This window comes from Marmota monax, unplaced genomic scaffold (assembly GCF_021218885.2).
Source record: "Marmota monax isolate L192 unplaced genomic scaffold, Marmota_monax_Labrador192_F-V1.1 WCK01_AAM20220418_F8-fsc00327, whole genome shotgun sequence".
Taxonomy (NCBI): Eukaryota; Metazoa; Chordata; class Mammalia; order Rodentia; family Sciuridae; genus Marmota; species Marmota monax.
The window spans coordinates 386,303-412,662 of record NW_026692808.1 but is presented as its reverse complement, the minus strand read 5'-3'; the positions used below and the strand labels follow the sequence as shown (position 1 = coordinate 412,662).

At 47.5% G+C, this 26,360-nt stretch overlaps 1 protein-coding gene across 7 annotated transcripts in view; it reads left to right on the top strand.

Moving 5' to 3' along the window:
- Snap47 (synaptosome associated protein 47) overlaps window positions 1-25,692 on the top strand; it is a 72,970-nt gene extending 47,278 nt beyond the window's left edge. For 5 of the 7 annotated variants that reach the window (XM_046448417.2, XM_046448412.2, XM_046448413.2 and 2 more), the window contains 3 exons: window positions 5,072-5,196; window positions 19,276-19,445; window positions 19,757-25,692. In XM_046448417.2, coding sequence (XP_046304373.1) covers window positions 5,072-5,196; window positions 19,276-19,422 — 272 coding nt within the window. In that variant the 3' untranslated portion in view covers window positions 19,423-19,445; window positions 19,757-25,692. The remainder of the gene's footprint in view (window positions 1-5,071; window positions 5,197-19,275; window positions 19,446-19,756) is intronic. The other 2 variants (XM_046448416.2, XM_046448415.2) reach the window with 2 other exon arrangements.
- The last annotated feature ends 668 nt before the right edge of the window (window positions 25,693-26,360 follow it).

Here is a 26,360-nt window from a genome sequence, read left to right as displayed (position 1 = left end):
CTAGAGTCTTCAGATGTCTTCAAAATGAGGTGTCTCTTCAGTGCTGCTCCAGTGATACAGTTGCCCACCCTCGCTAGTTCCTGTTGTGGGCCTGGGTGTAGGAAATCTTTGTGACACTCTTCTGGCCACAGCATGTTAGTATTTATTGAGTCGCTGTTGAAGGAACATAGGAAAGAGACGGTCACAGGGATCCTGTGTTGGGCATGACACAGGGTTTCCATCTCAGTTATTTTTCACTTCTTGGGAGGACTCTCTGGAGGATATGGAGGGTATGCTCTAGGAAGTCAATCTTCATTTCTTCCCTTCCTTCCTGTCCATTGCTTCAATGAACTCAGGACCTCCTGCGTAGTAGGCAAGCATTCCTCCACTGAGCTGCACTCTCAGCCCCACTCTTCACCTCCAGTGGCTTGGTGTGCGCACCTTGCAGGGTGGCTATGGGGGCCAGTCCTGGCCGGTACCATTGCAGAAAGCATGTGCTGGGTCTCAGTAGGAAAGATAGCCTAAGAGTTGCTGGGACTCAGTAGTGTTCCTGACCTCAGGCTGGGGTGAAGCTTTCCTCAAACTGTCATCTTCATGTGCTGCTGTTGTGTGTCTGTCTTCTTTGTTTTTACTGCTTGGAGTTGGAACGTGCTGAGGCAGTAGGGGTGGAAACCATGACTCGCCCTGGGTGCAGTCTGGTGGAGGCGCGCTGTGCGCATACAGCCACATGGGGGCAGTGTCGCAGTGTCGCAGCCAGTCCTCTGGTTCCTGGGGTGAAGTTTTCCAGAGAACTGTAATGATGTTTCAGGCAGATGGGGAGAGGCAGTGCTCACTTCAGGAGCAGAGCCAGGGGAATGGGAAGACAGGACAGCATCTGCCTCAGGGAAGTGCAGTTGTAGATTGCTGCTTTTCTGCTTAGAATCCTCAAAATTGCCTTTAGAGTTTAGAATAGTTTCTAGTTTGCAGGAAAAGATCTGAAGATAGTATAGGCCAAGTATCCCTTATCTGAAAGCTAAGGACCACAGATGTTTTGGATTTTGAATTTTTCAGATTTGGGGATATTTGCATAGATAGTGAGATATCTTGAAGCCAGGACCCCAGTCAACATGGAATTCATTCATGTTTTACATAAACATTATACACACAGCCTGAGGGTAAATTTATACAATATTTTTCATAGATTTTGCACAAGAAACAAATTTTCTTGGTGTGGGATTTTTCTGCTTGTGTCATTTTTGTGCTCGGAGTGATTGGATTCTGGGGTTTTGGGTTAGGGATATTCACTCTCAATCTGTACAGAATTCTTTATCCCCCATTTCTTTGTGCCATTGTTAGGTGCCTCCTCATTACAACCAGGGAGCACCCATGGGTGTTTCCCACTATAGACACCCTTGTCTCTATCTGAAATCCTCTTCTGTCTCTAGAGCCCCCTAGCCTGTGATCCTAGACTTTCTGGGCTTCCCCACTCTGATGATGCCTGAGAGTCCTCCCCGGTGCTCTTAACAGCCTCTGGAAGGACTGGCAAGGTTCCTGCTAGAGTCTGTGTCATGTGTTTTTGTGGTTTGCCTGGGGTGTGGTTTGGAAGGCAGCCACACAATGAGGTGCCCTCCTCTCACATCCCATGACTTAGCTTGTACAGCATTTTCTATGGATCATTTGTTAGCAGATTCTGTCGTAGCTGCTTGCTGCTATCACCTGCTCAAAGAGGTTTCCCAGAACCAGGATCAAGTAAGCTCCCAGAACTTTTCCTATCCACAGCACTTGTGCCTGTGGTCATTCATGGTGTCCCCAGAACCAGGCAGGCCAGGCAGCAGGAGGCACAGTGGTGGACGGCTGACTATGTCTTTGCAGGGTCAGTTGCTCCTGGCTGGCTTCCTAGGCAGAGGAGTTCTGGCTTCAGTTGAGGGGATGCAGGCACTGTGCTATACATGACAGAGCCCTGGGGTCCCAGGTCAGGATCTTTGGGGATGCAAGCACTGTGTTCTGCATCAAAGAGCTTTTGGGGGTCTCAGGACAGGTTCCTTGGAGACACAGGCTGTACAATATGCATGACAGAGTTCTTAAGTATCCCAGGATGGGGTCCTGAGGAATGTAAGCATGTGCTGTGCATGAAGTGCTCTTGCGTGACCCGAAGCCTGTTGGAGCTTCTCAGTCCTGGTCCACCGACTTCCTTGGAGACTGCCGTGCCTGATTCTGCCATACTTTTTCATCACTTTGAAAATACAAGTGTCTGTTGGGGTCCCACGAACTGCTGTCTCCTTGTGTTTCAGCTTCCTGTGCTGTCCTTCCCACACGGATGGATGTGCACCTTCACATTTTGTGTTCCTCTGACCCATGTCTCTCAGAGCTTTCCATGTCCCATCCCACATAGCCTGGGTAGAGGGGCATTTCCCCGGGTGCAGATGAGACAAGGCCTGGGCCCAGGGGAAGGTCTGCCCAGATAGCGTGCTGGCAGGTTTCCCTCTGAGCCTATGCAGAGGTACAGCTCTGTGTCGCATCTGCAAGGGAAGTCCCCAGGCTACAGCTGAGCCTTTGATGCATGAGGAGGGGACTTCCTGCCACCTGGTACAGTGCAGAGGCCATTGCTGGGGCCAGTGTCTGTGTTCTCTCTTCCAGCATGACCTCGCTTAGGACTCTCAGGCCTCCTTATTCCAAGAAGGTACAGTTGTCTTTTTTCCCCTTTTTGGCAGAGCCATTTTTACTGTTTTTATTTAACTGAGATTATTAATGACTGAAGAGATAGCAACAGGACCACCATACTTTTCCTCAGATATTTTAAAACACTGCATGACTGAGTCAGCAACCAGCCCTGGAGATGGAGCCTGTGACTTAGCTGAGTCCCAACTGACCCTGCGGCTCAGAGAAAATATCCCCATGCCCTTCATGCACCTGTGGGTAATTAGTTATATCAAGAAGAACACTCCTGCTTCAGCCTTCTGGTTGCTGAAGCAGTCTTGGCTGTTGGAATTCAGTCAGTCAGTATCTCCCTATAGCCTTGGGTGTTGAATGAAAACCCAGCCACATCTCAGCAGCACCAGGGCTCCACTGCCCAGAGCATGTGCTGGAGCTGGGACCCCACATGAAAGGCTCTTAGGAGAGCTCATACCAACCCAGGGCCACCAAGGCTGTGGGCAGAGATGCAAGGACTGTAGAACAGTGCATGGCTCGGTGCAAGCCAGCTGAAGGGGTCTGCACTGCCCTAGACACCTGAGCAGAAAATAGGGGATCCCCTGAGTCTGGGATGGGTTCTTCCTGCAGCCCACCTGGCAGAGCCTTTTCATGCTGCAGTCTTGTCCCCAGCCCTGCTATCCTCTGCTTAAGCTGATGACAACTGTGAGACACATCTTTTGTATCGTCCAACCTCATTAGCTGCAGACCCTGCTAGCTGCTGCAGGGCAGTGCCTGGATGTTTTCTTGCAGAGAAGTGCTAATTAGCAGGGCCCTGAAGCTACTGGGGAGCTTTGCAGATAGCATCTGCAACATTAGCACTTGGCAAATACTCTTCTTTTTTTGTAGTTGTTTAAGAACAGAATAGGAAAACACCAATCCAAGTGATATATCCTAAAGGTGCTATTTTGTGAGACCTGGCCACTCAGACATGCAGAGTGGTCATTAGTTAATGGCCCTGACTTTCTAGAGTGTGCCTCTCACCTCCCTTGGCTCCACGCCCATGTTCTCGTGCATGCCTGTTCTAACCCCAGCCACATTCATCCTGGTGGGGAAGCCAATTCTGCTCAGTCTGGCACTCTCAGGGGAGGTTACCTTGAAAGATTATTGTAAGAGGTAATGAGACTGGAGGAGATTTTGTGTGTGTGTGCTGGAGGTGCCTAGTGTCTTTCCTGGAGAGGACAGTGAAGTGCAGTTTGTTGGAAAGTATTGAGCCTAACCCATTTTGTTCCTGCCTTTCATGCCCAACAAGGCACCCTCTTCCCATGTGCTTTCTTTCCAGTTCTTTTCTGATATGTATAGCAGTGGCTTCCAGGCTGCTGTATCTTGTCTAGCTCAGAGGAAGGCATGAAGGTCACAGGTCCCTCCTGTACCAAAGGAAAGGGCTGCTTAGCCAGCGCTGTTTCCTTCCACTTGGCCAACTGCTCCATATCTGAGGTGGCTTGAACTATGGAGAAGAACAAAGATCGGACTTCAATTGCAGCTCTTATCTGGCCTGTGAAGTGCTGGGGTTGCAGTTGGAGCTATTCTCTAAATAAAGGACAAGTGACACCCCTATGAGCAGCCACCAGGAGCCACACTTCATGGGGACTTTCACACTGTTTATGGCGCACCTCCCTGACTTAGAGATTGCCCAATGTGCAGGTGTTCTGTGAGTCCCGCAGCTCATGGTACCCCAAACCTCAGAGATGCCACATCTTGCCAAGCCCGGCCACAGGGCAGCTCTGACTCACCCTCTACCTCCGCACAACCTTACATGCGGTTTCAGTTGGCTCTGATAGCTGGTCATTTCCTGTGCTCTCTGGAACCACTTGCTCTGTGGAATATCCCAGATGTCCCTGAAGTTTCCTAGTGATGTGTTTTATGTACACTTCACCAGGTTTCAAAGGTTCTTGTGTTTTAGACTCCAAATCTTCAGTCTTTACTCAAAGAAAAAAATAAATTGGCCAGGCGCAGTGGTACACACCTGTAATCCCAGCAACTTGGGAGGCTGAGGCAGGAGGATCACAAGTTCAAAGCCAGCCTCAGCAACTTAGCAAGGCTCTAAGCAACTCAGTGAGACCCTGTCTCTAAATAAAATTTAAAAATGGGGCTGGAGATACGGCTCAGTGGTTAAGTGCTTTGGGTTCAATCCCTGGTACCAAAAAAGAAAAATTGATCACTCTTGGATAAATGACCTTTTTTTAGAGATAGTTATAGAATTAGTCCCTGAGTATCTCATGAGTATGATACCAAACAGTGGTCTTGGGTGGGGCGCTCAGCTCAGCAGAGGTGTGGGGATGGATACTTGTAACGTGCTTGGACACGCGCCACCAGGCCAAAGTGCTGGGGCAGTCTTCAGTGTTCCTCTGTAAGGCTCTGAATGTTTGTGTGTGGTTTGTGTCTTCCGAAAGATGTCACCACTGACCTCAGCTTTCCATTCCAGCACCCAGGCTGAGGGGCTGTACCACACAGCGGGAGCTGCCTGAAGGAGGCCAGGAAGGCGGGCAACTGCAGCTGCAGAGGGATCAGCCACTTCTCTCTGAGAGGGAAACCCAGGAGTTGACACAGGTAAAGGCTCCCCAAGTGCCCTGTTAGGCTGGTGGCATTTCTGTCCTCCCTGCAGACTCTTCTTCTCTCTCCTGCCTGAAGACAGGGTCTCTGTTCATTTGCACTGGTTGCTGCTTCTGGGGCCCACTGTTTGTATGTTCCCTTAGTGTTCTCAATCCATAGATTTGCACACCATGCCAGCCTGCTCCTATGCAGACAGTTGCCCTGGCAGCTCTCCACCACTGTGTGTATGAGTGTGTATTGCGTGTGAATCATGCATATGTGCACAGTGCATGTGTGCCGGGCTTGTGCATGTGTGTGCACCCTATCGTGTTTGTACAGACACTGTGCACATGTGTGTGCTAGGCATATACTGCACTGTACACATGTGTGGTCCATGCACTCCGGCTTACTCAGGTTTTGTACTTAGCATTGGGTTCTGAAGAAGGCTTACCACTTTTCTCCAGAAATTGAAATTTGAATATTTGATGTAAATACCTTTAAACCTGTCTTCCTACAGTTTTGCTGGACAATGTAGTGGCTTTTTCTTTCTCTGATAGTTTTAGTAGTAGTACCTTGTTGTCATATCACTGAAATATTTATTTCAATATGTATCTTTAAAAGATAAGAGCTGTTAAAAGATAACCATGATACCATTCATATCTTTAAAAATAAATAGAGTTCCTCTGTATCACGACTGCTGAGTTGCTGTCATGTGTCTCAGTCCTCCCGTGACAGTGCATGTCACTTGTGTGCCCAGACCAGGGCCTCTACCTACCTCAGCACTTGGGGGATGCAGTATATCTCATGGGGGCTGTCCACTTCCATTAGGAGTTAACCTGTGCTTAAAAACAAATTCTCATTTTATTTTTCCACATAGGCACAAACTTTTTTGAGTTCAGCTTTATCCTCTGTGATGCAGGGGAGAAAAGCATTCATCCTTTTTTTTAAAAAAAAAAAAAACAGAATTTTTTAATAACTTTTTATTTATTTTTTATGTGGTGCTGAGGATGGAGCCCAGTGCCTCACATGTTGTAGACAAGTGCTGTGCCGCTGAGCCCCAGCCCAGCATTCATCTTTGTTATGGGATACATGACTTATCACTTTTTCCTCCTGGTCTAACTTGGGTCATTTTCAGACATGGCTCTCAGACACGCTGTTGCTAGTTGTAACTAGTCCACTCAGCAGGCCACCCCACTGGTCACACTGACAGCTGAACTCACTGGGTAAAGGTCAGATTTGTGTGTTTTGAGAAACTAGTGTATCAAGGCCTGTGCACCCAAGTTTCCCCCATCATTCTCCTGAGAGCTTATAACAGCATGCGAGCTTTGGGTGGGTAGGGTCTGAGGGTGCTCCCATGCCTACCCCGTCATGGTGTTGTGTCCCACAGTTGTGTTCAGGTTGAAGTAGACCATACTTTGGATGAAAAGAACAGATTTACCTATTAATTCTGATGGTGACCATGTAGTTTGAGAGGACCCTTCCTGTTTACAAATGTCCCATCTACCAACCTGTCCCATGGACTCCAAAGCAGAGGATGGGATAGGACATATCAGGATGAGCGTGCAGAGGGCTGAGGGCAAGGTGGGGCTCCTAGTGACTGAGCTGGGAACAGTGGAACCCTGTGTCAGAGCTCTTGTTCAGAGCACAAGGTCAGAGATGGAGGGAGAGGGTCAGTGGTCCTGTGGCCCGGCAGGGAGGGCTCAGGTGGAGCTGCAGAAGCAGGGAGGAGGCTGATGAAGTCTGTGTTCTGGTCAGGAGGAAGGCCTGGTTTCATGTGAGATGGTCTTTTGGAGGTGAAACAGATGTTTCAGATTTAGAGAGGAATTCTTAGCTATGTAGTTGGAGCTCATGCATAAGTAGGAATGAGTTAAGTTTCTGGGGTAAACAAAAATGCAGGAAACCATCCTCCATCCAGCTGTGGTTGTGGTTGCAGATGCCATTAAGGCATTACATGGAGACGTGTCCGGAGATTTAAATTGCAGTTAGGGGTACTGTGGGGAGGTGGCCAGGATTCCACAGGGACGGGAATGGGCTTTGTGGGTACCCAGTCTGCAGGCCCCTGAGGTCTATAGCCATCATCTGTCACGTCACTGTGGCCAGGAAGGATGAGCCCAGGAGGCCAGAGGGCAGCCAATCCCATGGTGGGCTTGGCAGAGCCCCTCGACTAGCCGCAGAGTCTGTGCCCCCTCAGAACTGCTGCTGTGCTGGGTTGACAGGATCTGCAGAGGCCACATCATTGATGCAGGGTTTGAAAGTGGTAAAACAAAACGTGGCTCTTGGCTGTCCCCAAAGCAGGGCATTTCAGATTCACAAGAAGTTGCTTCATGTCCGTTTCTCTGTCCTGTCCTATCCTGGGTCTGGAGTTTCTTCATTCCACCTCCTGTTTCACTGGGAAGCAGCAGTGGAAATGGAGAGGGTGGGATCCATGGGGTGCAAGAGCAGCAGGGTGTGTTGAAGGGCTGCATCAGAAGACGAGGCCCTTATGTGTAGCACCCTACGTGTCACTGTGATAAGAAAGCACAGGGGCCCCTCAGAGGTGGGGGCACAGGAAGTATCTGGTCATGTCTGAACTCTCATGCTATGTGAGGACACTTTATCTGTCTGCTCTATGTGATATTATCACAGTAAACACAAGACACAAAAAAGAAAAGCAGCTTGATTTGCTCAATCTAACAAAAAAAAAGTCTTATGATTTCAGTGAAGAGCAAAGACAGCTGGTGGGAGGGTTGTGAGGAGGAGAATGTGTGGCCCTGCCAGGCTCGTGCAGGCCCCTGGGCGGCTCCAGACCTGGGAGAACACAGTGTTCCTGTCGTGGTGTTTGCACCTGTGGAAACCCTCTGCATTCTCAGCCCAGCCCCACGTGGGCTTGCCTTAGTAGTTTCCTGGAGCTTTCTGGGGTTTTCTACACTGACTGTGGACGATCTTAAGAAATTCGTGTGCTTCTGTCTTTGCATTTTCTTTCCTTTCAAAAAATTATGGAACACATTTAATCATCTTCAGTACCTACCTACCTACTGTGCCTGGTGCCCTGGCTTTAAACCTGCCTCAGTCCTTCTGTGTACACTCCCCATTGGAGAAACATCACTCAGCTTTTCCTGTATACTTTGTCTATGTCAGATGATCACAGTCGATGGTGTCCCTGAGCCTGAGGTAAACGTAAAGACCAGTGAGTTACGATCCTGGCTTCCATGCACTCACTGTCTGCATAGAGATGACAGCCTGTTTCTCTGCATGACTGCCAGCATAGGCTGCAAAGGAGCCAGTATGTGTCCTGGAAGAAGTCGCACTGTCTCAGGCAGGACAGCCAGGCTGACCTCCAGGGGAGCGGGCTCTGCTCTGCGAGGGTTAGGGTGGAGGAGATGCAGAGTACGTGCTGGCACACGGCGGGGTTTGCCTCCTCTCCTCGGCTTCCTCACACTGCCGCAGCTTCGCTCTGAAGGCTTTCCAGACCATCCATTCTTTCCCTCGTTACAGGGCATAGCCAGACGTCGGCTTTGGGGGTGAGAAGGGCAGTTAATGTCATTCTTATAGACAGCTTTGATTTCAATCCAGATGTTAGTTGCTGAACTCAGCTACATATCTCAGTCACGAGTTGAGCATCCCTAATCCAGAAATCTGAAGTGATCCCAAATCCAAATCCTTTAGAGCACCAATATGATGACGCCACAGGTAGAAAATTCCATACCTGACCTCACAGGATGGGTCACAATCCAAATGCAGGTACACTAAAAACATTAATAAGATCACCTTCAGATTCAGTGTATAAGGTATGCATGAAACAGAAACAAATTTTACATTTGGATTTGGGTCCCATCTCCAAGATATCTCATTATAATGTCTATGCAATTATTCTAAAATTAAAAATGCTTCTGGTCCTGTGCAGGGGAGGACCTACATGTACTTTAATTGTTAAGTGCTCCTGACAACATGGCCTATGACTTCTCTGAATGGCTTTCAAGAATAGCTGTTGGTCTGTTATAGCATGTGTCATTGCTTCATTTTGCTATATAACTTTGGATAGCTACATTTTGCTTATCTATTCATTTGTTGATGGACAGTTGGATTGTTTCCAACTTTTGGTTACTGTGAATAGTGCTATGTGAATATTCACATATAAGAAGCAATTAGGTCCTGACTTCTAGCTCTCCTGGGTGTAGAAGTGAGATCCCTGGCTCACATGGTAACTCTAGGCTTAGCTTTTTGGTGAACCACTGTACTTCACAACAGCTGCAACACTTTGCCTTGCTAACAGCAGTATATGAGAATTCCAGTTTTGTACATCCTCACCAACACTTACTTTAATTAAAAAAAAAAAAAAAAAAAAGCCATCCTTGTAGGTATAAAATGGTATCTCATTGTGGTTTGCTTGTTTGTTTGATTCTTGTTTGGGGCACTGGGGATTGAACCCAGAGGTGCTCTATCACTGAGCCACGTCCCCAGCTGTTTTCATTTTATTTTGAGACGGAGTCTTTCCAAGTTGCAGAGGCTGGCCTGGAACTTGTGATCCTCTTGCCTCAGCCTCCTAGGTGTGTGCCGTCGCCACTCCCAGCACTATTCTATTAAAGTTTTAGTTTATAAAGGGTGCGGATAGGAGCAGCCAAATGAAGAGACACAGTGAGGTTCCAGGGGATCCCAAGTGTGGAGCCTCTGTGCCGTCTCCCATGGAGCCAGCACATCACCCTCCAGTCACATCAGCGTGGCACCAACCAAGACGCTCCATTGGGCTTCAAGGTCCAGAATCTTTACTGGGACTTCATTGTGGGGCATCATTGATTAAATCATCAGTTCCATGCCTGAACTGAATCCCTAGCCCCCATCCTTTCCAGGAGATAGGACTGGGATCAGGTGGCCCACAGCCCCTATCTCCAGTCACCTGGCTGGTCTTTCCAGCTCTTCCTGTGTTTATGTCATTGCGTTTGCATAAACTCAGGTTTGGTCCCAGTACTCTGGATAACAGTCCCATTGCTAGGAAAATTTCAAAGATTTAGTTTTGTCCCCAGGAACCAGGGACAAAGGCCAATCAAATTCTTTATAATAGAACAAGTACACAAAAGTTTTTAATTCTGGTGAAACGCAGTTTATCTTTTTTTTCCCCCCCCTTTTGTTGTTTGTCCTCCCCAGTATGAAGTCTTCCAACCCAAGAGCAGAGAATGTCTTCTCACTTGTTTCCTTCTCCAGCTTCTTTCAACAGTGCTTGTCCTTTGCTGTGTACAAACCTTTCACCTTCTTGGGTAAACTTTGCTGTTTTATTCTTTTGAATGCCATTATAAATGCAGTTATTTTCTCAACTTCTTTCTTTGATTGTTGCTGCCATATGAAGACTGATGGCCGTTGTGCTGGTTCTCAGCTGCGCTAGGTTGGTGTCTGTTCTGGCTGCTGTTTGTGGAATCTGGGGCTTTCTGCAGGTAGGTCGTCGTCTGCCCAGAGATGGCTGTGCTGCCGCCTTTCTGATATGGTTGCCTTTTTCCTTTTTTGTCCTACCGCTCTGGCTTCTGGGGTGGGGGCACCACATTGCAATGGTGGACACAGGCCTCGGCTATCTCTTGGTCCTGATCTTGGGGGAGAGCTTGCAGCCATGTTAGCTCTGTGCTTCTCACAAACACCCTTTCCCGTGTTGGAGAGGTGCCCTCTATTCCTGCTTTCTAAGCATTTGTATCAGGAGGGGATTGGGGACTTTGGTGATGCTTTTCTGTCAATTCAGACCATTTGTGGCTTTTCTCCTCAATCTCTTGATATGGTATGTCACACTGTCTTCTCATGTTGAGCCCCCTGCCCTCCAGCTTAGTCCCACATGGATTTGGTTTGCTTAGTATGTTGTATTTTTGTTTTTAATCATGTCAAAAAAATTAGAAATTTCCTTCCACTGGTAGTTTTAAGAGTGTGCTGTTTAATTGCTACCTATTTGCGAATGTTCTGGATTTCCATGTTTCTAGTCCACTGTGTTCAGAGAAGGTTCTGTTGTTTAGTCTTGGTGAATTCGTGGAGACTCCTCTCCGGCCATGCGGCATAATTGGAGAGTGTTGTTGTGCACTGAAGCAGGCGTGCTGCTTGTGTACTGACAGAGGTTTTTTGTCTGTCTTCCACAGCTCCTAGAGTCCTGGGAGTCTCTGAAGTGATATGTCTTGTCTGCTGCTGAGCCCGCTGCTGACTGGCAGCCCAGGCAGCTTCAGGATGGGACTGGTCCCTGAAAGACCAAGGCAGGGTCAACCTCCAGGGAAGAGAGAGGGGCTGCGGGCTAAGTGGATCACCAGTGGCCAGTGATTTAATCTGTCACACCCATGGAAAGAAACTTCTATAAACCCCCAAAAGCACAGGGTTCTGAGAGCCTGGTGGCTGGACCTGCGGAGGTTCCTCGAGCTTGGAAGGCATGAAGGCCTCTTACCCTACCTCACTGATGTGTCTCTTCATCTGCATCTTCTGTAAATTTTTTTTTTTTTTGCTATGTTGTCCAGGCTGGCCTTGAACTTGCAGTCCTTCTGCCTCAGCCTCCAAAATCTGGGATTACAGGCTTACTGTTTTGGGGTGGAATGTTCTGTTTACGTCTCTTAGATCCAGTGGGTTTATAGTGTTGTTCAGGTCCTGTTTCCTTATTGATCTTCTGTCTAGATGATCTATTCATTATTGACATCTTTTTCATTAACTTTTAAAATATATGTAGCAGGTATGATTCAGTCTTTGGTTTAGGTTGGGAACCAGGCCTTGGGTTTTTGATGCAATTGAATCATATTAAATGAGAAAGCGAAGTTGAGGTGGCTGCTGGCTGTGGGCCCTAGCAGCACATGCTGTCTGTCTGTTCCATTTGCAGCAGGAGGGCAGGAGGACTGAGATGGGGCAAGGGATTGTTAGCTGACTCTCAGCCATTCACTCCTTGTCCTAGCACTTGGCTTCGGTATCATCTCATCACAGGAAAGAGTCATTCCTAGGGTGTTGGTAAGAATAAAGGTGACGCAGTACCTTTCTATGCCTGTGTGTCGCTGAGCCTCTGGTCACTGTGAAGATTCCCTGTTTAATATGACTTCTGAGTATGCACTTCCTCGTGTGAGATGAGCTTCGGTGATGCTCCATGCAGATGCAGCATGTGTTTCATTTAGCGAGAACTGTTTTAGTCAGGTTTGGTTTGGTTTGGTTTGATTTGGTTTGGTTTATTTGTTTGTTTGCCGCTGTAACCAAAAGATCTGACAAGAACAATGAGAGAGGGAAAATTTTATTTGGGTTCATGGTTTCAGAAGTCTCAGTCTATAGACAGCCAACTCCATTCCTTCAGAGCCGCAGTGAGGCAGAACATTATGGTGGAAGGATGTGGTGGAGGAAAATGGCTCAGGACATGGTACCAGGAAGGAGAGAGAGAGAGAGAGAGAGCCCTGTTCAAGGACAAAATATACACCCCAAAGACATGTCCCCAGGGGCCACCTCCTCTAGCCACAGCCTATCTGCCTACAGTTACAGGTTAACCTCTATCAGAGGATTAATGCACTAGTGAAGCTAAGGCTCTCATAACCTGTCATTTCACCTCTGAACCGTCTTGTGTTGTCTCATACATGAGCTTTTGGGGAATACCTCACATCTAAACCATAATTTATTGCTCTTTATGGGATTATGGCCTGGTAGCAGGGAGTTGCATGGATAGATGGTGTGACCCAGGCCATCCCCTGGTCCCTTACTATATAACAGCACCATTTTTCTATTTAGGCCTCAAGTGAGAATGCTTTCACTGGCAGCCAGCCCCCAGATGTATCTTGAGATCCATGGATCCCTGAAGACCTGAGCTCAGCTGCTCTGCTGTCTCCAAGTCCCCTCAGAAATGGCACAGGGATACTAGCCATTGCAGTATGGGGGTATACTGGGGCAGGGGAACCCTCCCACCCATCCTCCTTCCAGCCCCAGGCCACTTGGGGACTCTCAGGAATATAGCCACTGGGATGAGGGTCTGGGGTGTCCTGTGAGTGCTGCCTGTGACAGATCATAGCAGAGCATGTTCCTGAAGTCCCCTGGGCCTTGCTACAGGACTGCCAGTTTTCCCTCCTTGTCTTCTCCACAGCATCTAATAACTACTGAGAGGTACAGACAGCTTGATTTGTCCCACTCTGTTCTTCAATAGGTGCTAATTTCTCACTGAAAGAAAATTCAGTTTCTAGGTGAGTCAGAGTAATAACAGTTCAGGGCAGACAGCCTCACTAATACTCACTCCCTGTAGGCTGTTAATATTCACACAGTTGTACCCTGAATCCTAGGGCTGTATGATGGGGTGGAGAGGAACATCTTTCAAATTCTATGCAGAGACAACAACTAATACATCACTGTGTGTTTGGGAGTATAGGGTGGGTCTTCCTGAGCCCTATTATGCTATGACAGCACAGCCACCCATGGTTAGGGCCCAGGCTCCATTCCAAGTGGGGCACGGGCCTTGCCCCTTGCTGGTGCATGCATGCACACGAATCTCTTTTGGTAAGTACCCATGGCTATCAGTAAGTCATGTTTCCATAATTTATTTCCTATATGAATAAATGGAAATGGCAAGGCTGAGCTCTTTCCGTATTTGCTCCTGCAGTGCACTGGTGTGCCATTGCTCATCCTGGACACTGTGGGTAGATCTCATCCTGAGTTCAAGGAACTGTGAGCATGTAAAGTGGCCAGTGTATACTACAGTAGACTGTAGGCTCTTGGGCCAGAGCATTGTCAGGGACACCAGGGGTTGGCAAGGCCAGGAGAGCCAAGTTCATGGAGGGTCAGTAGCTTTTGTGCTACCCTGAAGGGCCACAGCTCTTAACTCTTTGTCTGCTTCCTTCCCTGAGTTTATTTGTTCAGGTTGTGTTTTCACTTCCTGTCTGGTTCCTGCCTGAGTCACTCAGGTCATTCATTACCCTTCCCTGCCACAGATACTAAGGGAACCCAGTGCCTTCAGTGGACAGCCATGCTCATTGCCCATCGTTACACACACACACACACACACACACACACACACATACACATGCCCCAAGCAGAAGAGCCCTTGGCATTCCTTTGGGTTTTTTTTTTTTTTTCCCAAAATGGTTCCCCTGACACTCAGGCATGGTTTTGTGTCTTGCCTGTGCTATGTGAGCTATATGTTTCTTTCTCCCCAAAATTAAAGCACTTCTAATCAGATAATTTCTGAGTAGGTAAAGCTGCCTGGTTACTTTGTTTGTGTAGCAGGGATTTGGGGACGTGTTTGTTTGGAGCCTGGTCTTTGACTCACAACCAGAAAGGGCTCATCGGAGAGGCCCCTGGTTATTTCAGCGGCTGGCAACATTAACATGGATGACTAGACAGCTTGTCATCCTGAGCCACAGAGGGAACAACTGTTTTTAAGGTTTGGCCAGACTTCATGAGCTCCATTCTTTCCATCCTGTTATATGGAATGCACACGATGCTGTTTAATTACTTCAGTCCCTCTCTTAAAGGAAAAAGGCTACCAATATTCCAGAGGTACTAATGCTTTGAAGGTTAACTTTGTAATTTTCTTTGTCTGCATACGTAGTAACTATAAAGATCTCTTTTGAATTTGCAATATTTAATTATTTTCCAAGTGCATTTTTTGGCAGACAGGGCAAGGGTCTTAACAGGCCATTTGGAATGAGTTCTATTATTTAGGCTTAAAATTCAGTGAGACTTTTTTCCAAGTCAAAAGTTGAATGGAACTACTCTGTATTTCATGATTTATATAATAAAATGCCCAAAATTTTACAGGTGGTCAGCAGGTTTTGGCCCCTGGTGCATATATTACTTTGCTTATTAGGCAAAGACCAAGGAATATATATATATATTTTCTTACCTTTACCACAGTTTCACTGTGCATAGGAACAAGGCAGTTGATTCCTTTCAGAAAGATGGAGATGGAAGTCTAACGTGGAGATAGTCCTTGTGGGCAGAGTCATGTGAGGATGATGGAGACATAAGTGTTGGCCACACAGGGTCTGTCGATGAGATGGTCCTCTGGAAGGATGGTCCTGTGGTCCTGTGATCTCGTGTCACGTGTATCCAGCGTTCACCTGTCTGTCCTAGTTGAAATATGTGTTAAGTCTAACATTCACACTGACATAGCAAGACTTTATACACATTCATTGAACTAAAATACTATACATAATCAATCATTGCTTTTATTGACTTCATTTTGAAATGTAGTATTGGGGATATATTTGTTTTTTCTCCTTATTATGTGGGTATTTAAAAATCTATAGTTGCTTATTGAGTTGGCCTTTCAGCAGAGAGCTTTTGTGCATGCTCAGGGCTATGGACAAGAGCACGGGTCCTGAAACCCAGTACCCCTGGGACATTTCTTTCCCTCCTGCCAACCCCTGGTGAGGTCTGCACTGTGTTCTTCAGGAACATGCAGTTTCTGCAGTGTCCTAGTTACTGTGTGTGCATCATCAGACCTCTGAATCTGATGTCAGAAAGGTGTTTCTGCTTCTTCTAGAACTGGCTTAGCCTGGATCCAGTGCACCCCAGAGTTCCAGCCAGTGTCCAGCCTTTCTTGGCCTCATTTATAAAATAGGTTTGTTTGAGAATTATCTGAGATGATACATGTGAAGTCTTGAAACAATGTTTGGGTGCCTGACATTGGGTTTCCTAACTGTGAGCTTCTATTCAGGATGGCTAGGGAATGAAAAAGACAGGAAACAAAACTGTGTGTACTCTAATCCCATATTCCTGGATATTGTGGGGGCATATGAATATGGTGATGGGAAAAGATATGATTTACACAGGCTGAGCACCCTTCTCTGAAGTACTCAGGACAAGAGTCCTATGCGTTTCAGATTGTTCAGGACTGTGAATATTTGTATAGCCATAATGAGCTCTCTTGAGATGGGGAACTGATTCTAAACACAAAATCCATTTCTGTCTCACATATACCTTACACACAGAGTCTGAAGGTGACCTAGGACAGTTCTTGGTGCACCAGTGTTTCAGCTGCAGCCTGTCTCACAAAGCCAGGGGTGGAACGCTGCACTGTGGCCTCAGGTCAGAAGGTCCAGGTTGTGGATTTTGGGAACAGGGATGCTAATGAGACAGATAATAATCTGGATCATGAACAATTATTTTCTTCTTCAACTTTTTTCTTTTTACACATACTATTCTTACAATAAGAAGACAAACAGTAATCTCCACTAAAGGGAGCCAAGTAGCTGAGGGATTATAGGACCCATATGTGGCCTTCAGAAGCCTCAGTACCAAGAGTTCTAGCCAGGACTTGGACTTCCAGTGCAGGTATATTTCTAGAGGCTCAGCTCTCAGCTCATGTGCAAAGAAGTCAGGTTACATAGCTTAGAGCCTTGCAGTCCACAGTACATCTCCACTTCCAACACAGTCCTGTATCTGCTTGAGAGCCGGGACACAGTCAGAGAAGTGCACCACTGTGGGAGCATCACAGATCAGATGTACAAAATCAGATGGCCACTGTGTCACCAGGCCATGTGGTCTTACGGGACCCCTGTCATATATGGGCCCATCACTAATTAAGACGTCATTATACAGTGGGTGGCCATAAACTCAATCACATTTCAGAGAGATCGTTGGGACCTAGAAACTACATACATGCTGCCAGGGGCTGTCTGTGACCCAACTGTGGGCGGCTGAGGGCCTTGTCTGGGGACATCAAGTGACAAGCAGGTGGGTGGCAAAGGCCAACCCTTTGTGCCAGTTCCTGACAAGGTGACCTTCCTCCTGCACTGAGAGTAGAAGTAAGTGAGAAAGAAGTCATTGACCAGGAAAAGTGGCAGGGAGGAGCCCATCTACCCTGGCAGTGGGCTGGGGTTTATTTTTCCTTCTTTAATGTGCAGTCTGGGCATCCGCCATGTGAGGTCATAGGCCTAGGAGATGGAAAAGACCTACTTTTGTATGAGGTCATCCAGCCCATCCCCCAGAGCCAGCTGACCCCACAGTATACTTTCCAGAGCTCTGGCCAGTTCCTAAGAAATGACTCACCTGATGGAGTTTCCACCAGTTACCAGAGGGAGTGAGAAGGCTCATCTGGGGCGGCCATCTGCAGTCAGCCATGTCTCGTGACAGCGAGCCCAGCGCAGGCACTATATGTTGGAGAGGGATAGACGGCCCCTTTGTCACAGCCCACTTGCAGAATGCACATGCTCAGGACGGGCTCCTCTGGGATCTGCAGAGTCACCTTCAGTCTGTGGAGCTCATTTACGTGGTGTGTTCATGCGAACCTCACCTTACAGGGAAGCTATTGAGTCTTACTGTCTCAGGCTCCTGTTTCCTGTTTTGTTTTGGTTGGTCAGACACAGAGCACAGGGAAGTCTCCCTGTCTTTAGAGGCCAGACCTGTGAACAAGGGGTTAATGATGCTAGAAACTGAGTGCCTGCTATTTGTCCATTGTGCATCTGTTGGGTCATCTCCAGATACCTGCAGACACCTGCTGGTGTAACAGCTAACTCTGTGCTGATGGCTCTGCCTTACCCACTCTGGCACCTGTGGACTCAGAACTCCTACCTGTGTCATCTGGGGGCCTTGGGAAGGCCTCAGGCACAGCCTCAGTCCCTAGAGGAGCTCCCAGACCCCTGTGAACTCAGAGCTCCTACCTGTGTCATCTGGGGGCCTTGGGAAGGCTTCAGGCACAGCCATAGTCTCTAGAGGAGCTCTGCTGGCCCTCCAGAGTCACCACCTAGGCAGTCCTTGTGCACACTCAATGTGCTGTAAGTGGATCTTCTACAACTCTCTTCTGGGGAGGCTGCCAGTACAACAGGGGCTCCTCCTATGAATCAGGCCCTGCAGGTCCTCTTCAGTGACCTCATGGTGCTCTGAAACTGCCCTTGAAAGCGGGTGATTGTGTGTATCTCAAGTAGTTGTCATTACTATTTCTTTTGAAATGTTCTCCTTCCTGATGTCAGCCTGAGTCTATCAAGGTTTTGACCAGTGCACTCTGTAAGCATGAGTTCAACAGCAGTGCTGCACAGTGTGATGAGTGTCCACAGAATGGAGATGGAACAAGACTCCATGAAACATGACGTGAGTCACAGCACACAGGAGCTGGCCAGCAGTGGCCCAGGCAGTCTTCCTCCGTGACCTGTGCATATCCCTACTGTCCCCAGGCCCTCATGCTCAGTGAACCTCCCACTCACAGATCAGTGCAGCCAGGTGCCCCCACTCTGGTGGGTTTGTATTGTACAGCTCCTCATCCTGTTGATGACAAGTGGGACATAATCTGAGAAAGATGCTGTGAGGCAATTGCATCCTCATGCGAACGTCACAGAGTGACCTACACACACTTAGAAGATATGGAGCAGTCACTGCTGTGGCCTCACTGCCACCAAGAGGTAGTAACAAGGTGCACGAGGTTGTGGCCAGCAAGACACGGCACACTGTTTGTAGGAGGAATGCACTCTAACATGAAGCGTGTGGTGTGGTAGATGCATAAGCCAGAGCATACCATAGCCCTGGTAGTTATTACTAAGTGTCACGTGCTGGCACAATGACTTGCCCTGCAGTTTGCATGCTAGCAGCACACTAGCTCTGCCCACAGATATGAAGCACAGCCACAGAAATGAAGAGGGTGATGTTGCTACAGCATCATGTGACAAGGGCTTCTCAGCTGTCACCATCCCATGGGACCACTGTCACATGTGTAGTCCATTGCTGATGGAGAGTCACTGTGTGGTACATGTCACACCTTGTTTTTTTCTGCCTGTTATATTTGTGTGTGACATCTTCTACACATGGAAAACAGTACTCTGCTCTTCCTTTTAAGTCTTGTTTAATCCACATCCAGATGGGCACAGACAGGTAACATACATGGTGACTGGATGGGACCAGGAACCTGGACTGAGCCCCACACTCCCAGCCACCTGACACAACACCCAGGCACCCACGTTCATGGAGGATATTCTCACAAGGCCAGAGGCATGGGCAGACAGAGAAAGCTCTCCAGGTGGTCCTGTGTGCTGGCGGCTGGCAGGGTTGAGTTCTATATGCTGCGGCCACGCTCAGGAGCTGGCTCTGTGGGCTCTGTTGCCATCAACTCAGAAAACTTCGTGCATTCACATGCAGCTCCTGAGGTCTGTGAGTGGTGTGTGTGCTCCTGAACATCCTCAGGAAAGCTGCTTGTGTGTTATTTGCACTTCTCCCCAGATCCTGGCAAAGCTGAAGGGGCTGGCGCTGGACACTGAGACAGAGCTAGAGCGGCAGGATGAGGCCCTGGGTGGCATCACAGCAGCCGTGGACCGTGCGACCCTGACCGTGGACAAGCATAACCGACGGATGAAGAGGCTGACCTAGGAGGAGACACACTGCACCTCCAGGTTTGCACTTCCCAAGCCTGTGTGTCCCTTGCAGTAGGGCCTGGGAAGCCATTCCAGGGCTGTGGGTGTTTGAAGTCCTGTCTGGGAACCCACCTTGCCCCAGGACGGGCAGCCGAAGGAGGGAGCCACTGTACACATGAGGTTCCTCCTGGGTGTCATGAGCATGGAGGCAGAGCCCTGTCCTGGTGAGGGCAGCCAATACAGTATGACCATCTTTGCTGTCCCTGAAGCTGTGAGATCCCAGCCTGGTGCTGCCATTGCAGGGCTGCAGCCCAAGCTATCCAACATGAAACGGTGTTTTCCCCCTTCAGCAGGCACTAAGGCAATACCCAAGTCCTCCTGAAGGAACGCGACTGCACATTCCTGCTCTTCCATCACAGCATCACGGGCACACTCTGGGAGTGACACTCAAGCCCCCCCAGTGGGAACTGCAGCCACAGACTCACCACCACATCCTGCTCTGGCTTCCTCTGGTGGACAGCTCTTGTCGCTCCCCGTGCGTTACGAAGTCCAATACACCTCCAGAGCACTCAGCAAACACCTGCCTGGCCTTTGCCCCCAAGAGAAAAGTGACAGCACCCTTAACAAAAAGTGCAGAGTTCTGTCTTCTGGACAGACCCGAGGTCTCTCCAGTAATAGGAAAAAAGTGATAATTTTTTTGCGGTGGGGGTGGTGGTGTTTGTTTTGTGGTGCTGGGGATTGAACCCAGGGCCTTGTGCATGAAAGGCAAGCACTCTACCAACTGAGCTAGATCCCCAGCCCAGAAATGCTAGTTTTAAAATAGGTTTTGCAGCTGCATCCTACTCTTGGCCTTCATGTTTTATGTCTTAGGACACTCACACCTCTCCCAGGGGGCCCCTGGGAGAGAGAAAGATGGTCCTTTCATAAGCCACATCACAGCAGGCCACTGTCACCCATCTGTGTATTTAATGTACACTGCATGTTTGTGGGTGTTATGGTTTGGACTGGAATGTCCCTCAAACACTCCTGTATGGATGGTCCCCAATGCTTCAGTGTTCAGAAGTGGGGCCTTTTGGGAAGTGATCCCATCATGAGGGCTCTGACCTTACCAGTGGATTAATCAATGGAGGAATTCCAATCGAGTAGAGTGTCGGGAGGTGTGGAGCTGTAGGAGGTGGCTCTAGTTGGAGGGAGTTGGTCCCTGGGTATGTGCCCTGGAATGGTACATCTTGACCTCAGCACCACACCCCTCTTCTTGCTGCCTCACACCGTCCTGGCAATAATGAGCTGAGCAGCTCCTTCCCTCCACTCTTCAGCCATGGTGTTCTGCTTCACTTCAGGCCTAAACAACAGAGACAACCAACCGTGGACTAAGCCTCTGAAACCATAGGCTAAAACAAAGCTTTCCTCCTTTAAATTGTTTTTCTCAGGCATTGTGTCACAGCAGTGGAAAGCTAACAGTGAGCTCTAGTGTGACAGTCTCATACATGTATATGAGTGTGGTCATCAAATCAGGGCAATAAGTATTTCATTTTCCTCAAACATTTGTTATTTATTGGTATTAGGAGACTTCAAAATCCTCTCTTTTTCTTCTTCTTCCTAAAATAGATAATAGACTGTTGTGAACTGTAGTCACTTGGCAGGGCTGTAGAACATGAAGGCTGATTTCTCCTTTCCAGCTGTGTTTTAGTTCCTGCTATCCAGCCTCCCTCCATCTGTCCTCTCCCCTGTGTTCCCAGCCTCTAGTGATCACCATTCTACTCTCTACTCCTATGAGATCAGCTTTTTGTCTCTGCATGGGCGAGAATGGGCAGTGCCTGTATTTCTGTGCCTGACTCATTTCATTAGCATGACATCCTCCTGGTTTATCCATATTGCTGTGACAGGATTTCATCTTTTGGGGGGAGCTGAATAATATTCCTTTGTGTATACACACCATAGTTTCTTTATTCATACCATGTGATCTTGGTCATGTGGAACTGCAAAAGCTGATCTCACAGAAGTAGAGTGGATAGTGGTTACCAGGGGTCAGAAGGAAGGTAGGAAAACAGGAACAAAACTAGTTAGAAGGAAAAGATTCTGGTGTTCTCTTGCATGGTAGAGTGACTCTAGTGAGTAGCATATTGCAAAACAGCTAGAAGAGGTGATTCTGAGTATTCTCACCCAGAGAATTGATGGTGTTTAAGGAGATAGATATATTAATTACCCCTGATCTGACCATTACACATGGTAGACTTGTTCTGAAATGTCATACTGAAATGTTGGTGTTTTCCCCCTTCAGCAGGCACTAAGGCAATAGGTGCCATTATTGTGGCAATTAAAAACAAAAAAAAGGGGGGACCAGGGATGTGGCTTGGTGGTAGAGCAATTGCCTAGCATGTGTGAGGCACTGGGTTCAATACCCGGTACCACATAAAAAAATAAAAAACAAATAAAATGAAGGTTTAAAAAAAATAAAAACAAAAAAGGAAGAGGCTGAGAAAGGGCCAGTGAGTGGAGGTGGAGTGCCACCCATAGTGATCCCTCTCGTGTTCTAGGAGAAAGCACCATACTCCAGCTCCTGGAGGTGCTTCCCAACACCCAGGACCTCCTATGCACAGCAGAAGTTCTGCTCAGTCAGTTCTCAGGTTGGCCACAGATTTCTACATCCACGTTGTCTTTTCAGCTCTCGGAACCCTCTGAAAACTGGATATGCGGGGGAGGAGCTGCACACAGAACCACAGCTGCCCTGGTAGAGCTTCTACCCTGTGCATGGGCACTCCTGACCACACCCTGCCACTAAAGAAGCCGGCTCCCAGGTGGCAGAAATTCACCTTTGGTATGGCTAGTGCTTTGAGCGTGGGCATGGGGAAAGCAGGTGTTGGACCCTTCAAAGTTCAGGGTACAGCAGCTTGTATTGTGGGTATCCCTCAGATAATGACAGGTAGGGCCCCAGGAGTACCTTGCAGGAAGTTGTTTGGACCATGGGCTGCCTCTTCCAGTATGTGACAGTGCAGTGGCCATAGGGATAGGATTGTGGTGACTGGAAAACCACATGTTGGGTCATTGAGGATCCCAGACTCGAGGGACTCTACTTGGGAATCCCAGGATGAAGTCTTCTGTAGAGGCAGCACTTGAGCTGGCCCTGGGATGAGTGTCAGAGATGCAGAGGCTGTAGAAAACAACTCTCAGAGAACATTGAGGCTACACGTGGAGTGCCAGTATGATACCAGGAGGCCTGGAGGGCACCAGCCTGTCCCACCTGGACCTGGGTCTTTCCTTGTTGAATGTCGCATTTCTGTTAATCAAATGCTGGTATTGTGGAAGGAGAGCTCTGTGCACTTTTGACAAAAAACGGACAGGCAGTGTGCACCTGCCCCAGGACCTACATCTTCTAGAGTCTTCCTTAGAGCCTCTCTGTAAGTTCGTTAGATCTGATCGACACAGGAAGAGCCAGCCTGAAGAACAGGTCTAGGACTACAATAGTGTAAAATGCAGACATTTGGAGACTATGGTGTTAGGCTCAAACTGACCCCTTTTTCTCGTGTCGCATAGACTGTTTCCTATATGAGGTATTACCACCTGTTTTCCCCATTAGTTCATCCCTGAAAGGACACTGCCGGACAGGAAACTTTTTGGTCCTGGGTAGACAAGGAGAAGCCAGCTCCAGAGCTGGGAGTTGCAGGTGGGAAGACCACTAGTAGGGCAGTGCTGGGGATGCTGCCAGGCATGACAGTACTAATGGAGAAGACACTCTTGCCAGGCACCCCACGTGAGCAGCATGTGCAGCTCACTGTCAGCAACCTAGAGCGTGTGGTCCGCAGTTAGAGAACACGTTGGCAGTGAGTCCCAGCCCCACTTAACTTCCTCTGACCAATAGCAGAGAACTCATCTCTGCTGGCATCCCACCACCTAGGGATGCACATCTGTCCCACGTCTCTGGCTTGGATGGCTCCCCATCCCTTTACCAGGACCCGGATCAGAGTGACACATAGGGTGTCCTACATCCCTTGACACCTCCCTGATGCAGGACCTCATGCTGTGAGTGGCGGGTGTCCTCAGTATCACTGGGATGAAGTCTCCCCTGTGTGCTTACAGAACAGAACCTCATGCTGTGGTGTAGGGTCTCTCATGTCCATTCACTGCCACAGAATGTCACACTCTGGGTTGTGGTCTCCTGAGTCTGCTGTTAGTAAGGATTTGCTGGGTTTGTTCTCCTTGGGGCAAAACCCTTTCATCCATGAACCTGTGGAACCCGACTTGTAGAAACATGTCTGCTACCAAAATCCAGTGGTGGAACTGGCATATGACTGCAATGATGAGAGGAAAAAATAGAAATTAGAAAGGAGCCACTTGGCTTTCCCTTTGCAGTCATGCATTGAGGACCTTGGCGTTATCCCTCTGCCTAACAAGAAGTAAAAGTTTGAACAGACTTTCCTAGATCTCTCAGGGAAATGAGGTCACAGGGCCAATACTGCCGCCATGATTGCTGGCAACAGACAGCAAAGACAGATTCCCTCTTCCTGGAGCAGAAACTCATGTCAGAATTTTCTCTGGAGGCCAAATTGGGGTAGGAAAATCTGCACCATTAATGACAAATTGTTGGAGCCTCATTGTACTCAATCCTGAAAGATAAAACCGCAGGAGACATGATAAGAGGGGAGACCATGGCCTTTTGTGAGTTCACCTTTAGCAGCTCAATCATATTCTCACAGTAAATGTTGGAGAAAGATCCCTTTGGGGCTTCCTCAGGGAAAATATTAAGTAACCATTTTTGAAGTATACAAGAGCATTCTATTCTTGAGCTCTGACCTCAAGAGAAACCATTCTACAAAGGCCTGGCTGACCTGGGGAAGGGGAAGTATCCAACTACAGGTCCTTCCAACCATTCTATCTTACCTGACAGGTTGTTGGGGGACAGGGTCTGTGCTGAGAAGCAATCGTGAAGTCCATGAACCAGGGACATTGACTTACCAAGACTTAATCATTATAGAATAGTTCCCTCCCCCACATCTTACACCACATTACCAAAATCCTGTGTGCAGCAGTTGCTTTTACCTAGCACATAAAGTCCCTCCAACAGCAACAACAAAAAAATTGCATACTAAAAGAAGTACATTCATGTGCATGTATGAATATGGAATAATGAATCCCACCATCATGTATAATTATAATACACCAATAAAAAAAGGAAAGACTGAAGAGAGAACTAGCATCAGAACCGAGTTGGATAATAGGAATTTTGAAATTATCAGACCAAGATCTTTCCAAAAATACTATGATAGCTATGCTAAGGGTGTCCTCCAAAAGCTCACATGTGAGACAATGCAAGAAGGTTCAGAGGAGAAATGATTGGGTTGTAAGAGTTTTAACCCAATCAGTGATTTAATCCCATGATAGGGGTGTGGCTGGAGGAGGTGGGAATTGGGGTATGGCTGTGGGTATGCATCTGTATTTGGGGTGTGCAGTCTCTCTGCTTCTTGATCACCATGACGTAAGCTGCTTTCCTCCACCACCCTCTCCTGCCATGATGTTCTGCCTCACCTCGAGCCCAAGGAATGAAGCTGGCCTTCTCTGGACTAAGACCCCTGAAATTGTGAGCCCTCCCCTACAGTTGTGTTGGTCAGATCCTTTAGTTACAGCAGCCAAAAAGCTGACAAAGACACACGGAAAGTGCACAGCGTGTAAAAATACAGATGATATAAGCAGGAGGACGAATATTCTAAGAGTAAAAAGGGTGCCAGAAATCAAAGACTTTTAACAGAAATCAAGATGCTGGAAAGAGTCTGTGAGCTTGAGGACATGAGAATAGGAACTTCCATAATAGAAGGCAAAGAGAAAACTCTGAAGGAAAAAAAAGAGACAGAAATGGAATACCCAGACTTGTGGGACAATTACAAAATTATAACATGCACATATGAGAATATTAAAAGGAGAATAAAGAAAGGAACAGAAAGTGTTTTGAGGCGGTAATAACTGAGAATTTCCCTCCAGTTAATGTCAGACACAAAGATATATATCCAGGAGGTTCAGAGAACAGCAAGCAGGAGAAGTACCAAATGACTACACCTATACCTAGTATATTCAAAAATAAAACAAGGGAAATCAAATATTTTTTTAAAATCTCAAAAGAAGCCAGAGGGGGGAAACCACTCGATAGTTACAGAGTAGCTGACATCTGATTTTTCCTCCCAAACCACGCCAGCAAGAAGAGAATGGAGCAAAATACTTAAAGTGGAAAATCCACCAATTTTTATCCTGTGAAATTATCTTTCAAACGTAAATAAAGACATCCACAGACAAGTAACTTGAGAGAGTATGTTGTCAGTAGACTTACCTTGATAGGATTCTTAAAAGCTGTTCAAATTGCTGGGCGAGGTAGTGCATGCCCCTAATCTGAAGCTGAGGCAGGAGGAGTGCAAGTTCAAAGCCAAACTCAGCAACTTAGTGAGGCCCTAAGTAACTAATGATTATTTTGAGACCGTGTCTCAAAATAAAAAGGGCTGGGGAGGTAGCTCAGTGGTGAAGTACCCTGGGTTTAATCCCTGTTACAACAATAAAAACAACAAAAGAACTTCTCTTTAGATAGACTGTCAAAGCCCATGATCCATGAAAGAATGAGTTGACAATCTGCCCTGCAATTGACACTTGAGACAAAGATGACAAGCCACAGATTGGGAGAAAGTCTTTGCAAAACAACATGTCTGATAAAGAACTATTATCCATAATACACAAAGAATTCTTAAAGCTCATTAGAATGAAAAATGTAATTAAAAATGTGTATTAACATACATCATTAAAGAAGATATACAGATGGCAAATAAGCATATGAAGAGTTGTTAAGCATCTCTAATTTCATGTCGTTAAAGAATTGCAGATTAAAGCAATGAGGAAAAAATTAGGCTACCTTAAACAGACTGTTAGTAGAAACATAGAATCAACACCCATATTCTAATAGCCAAATTCCAAAACAGA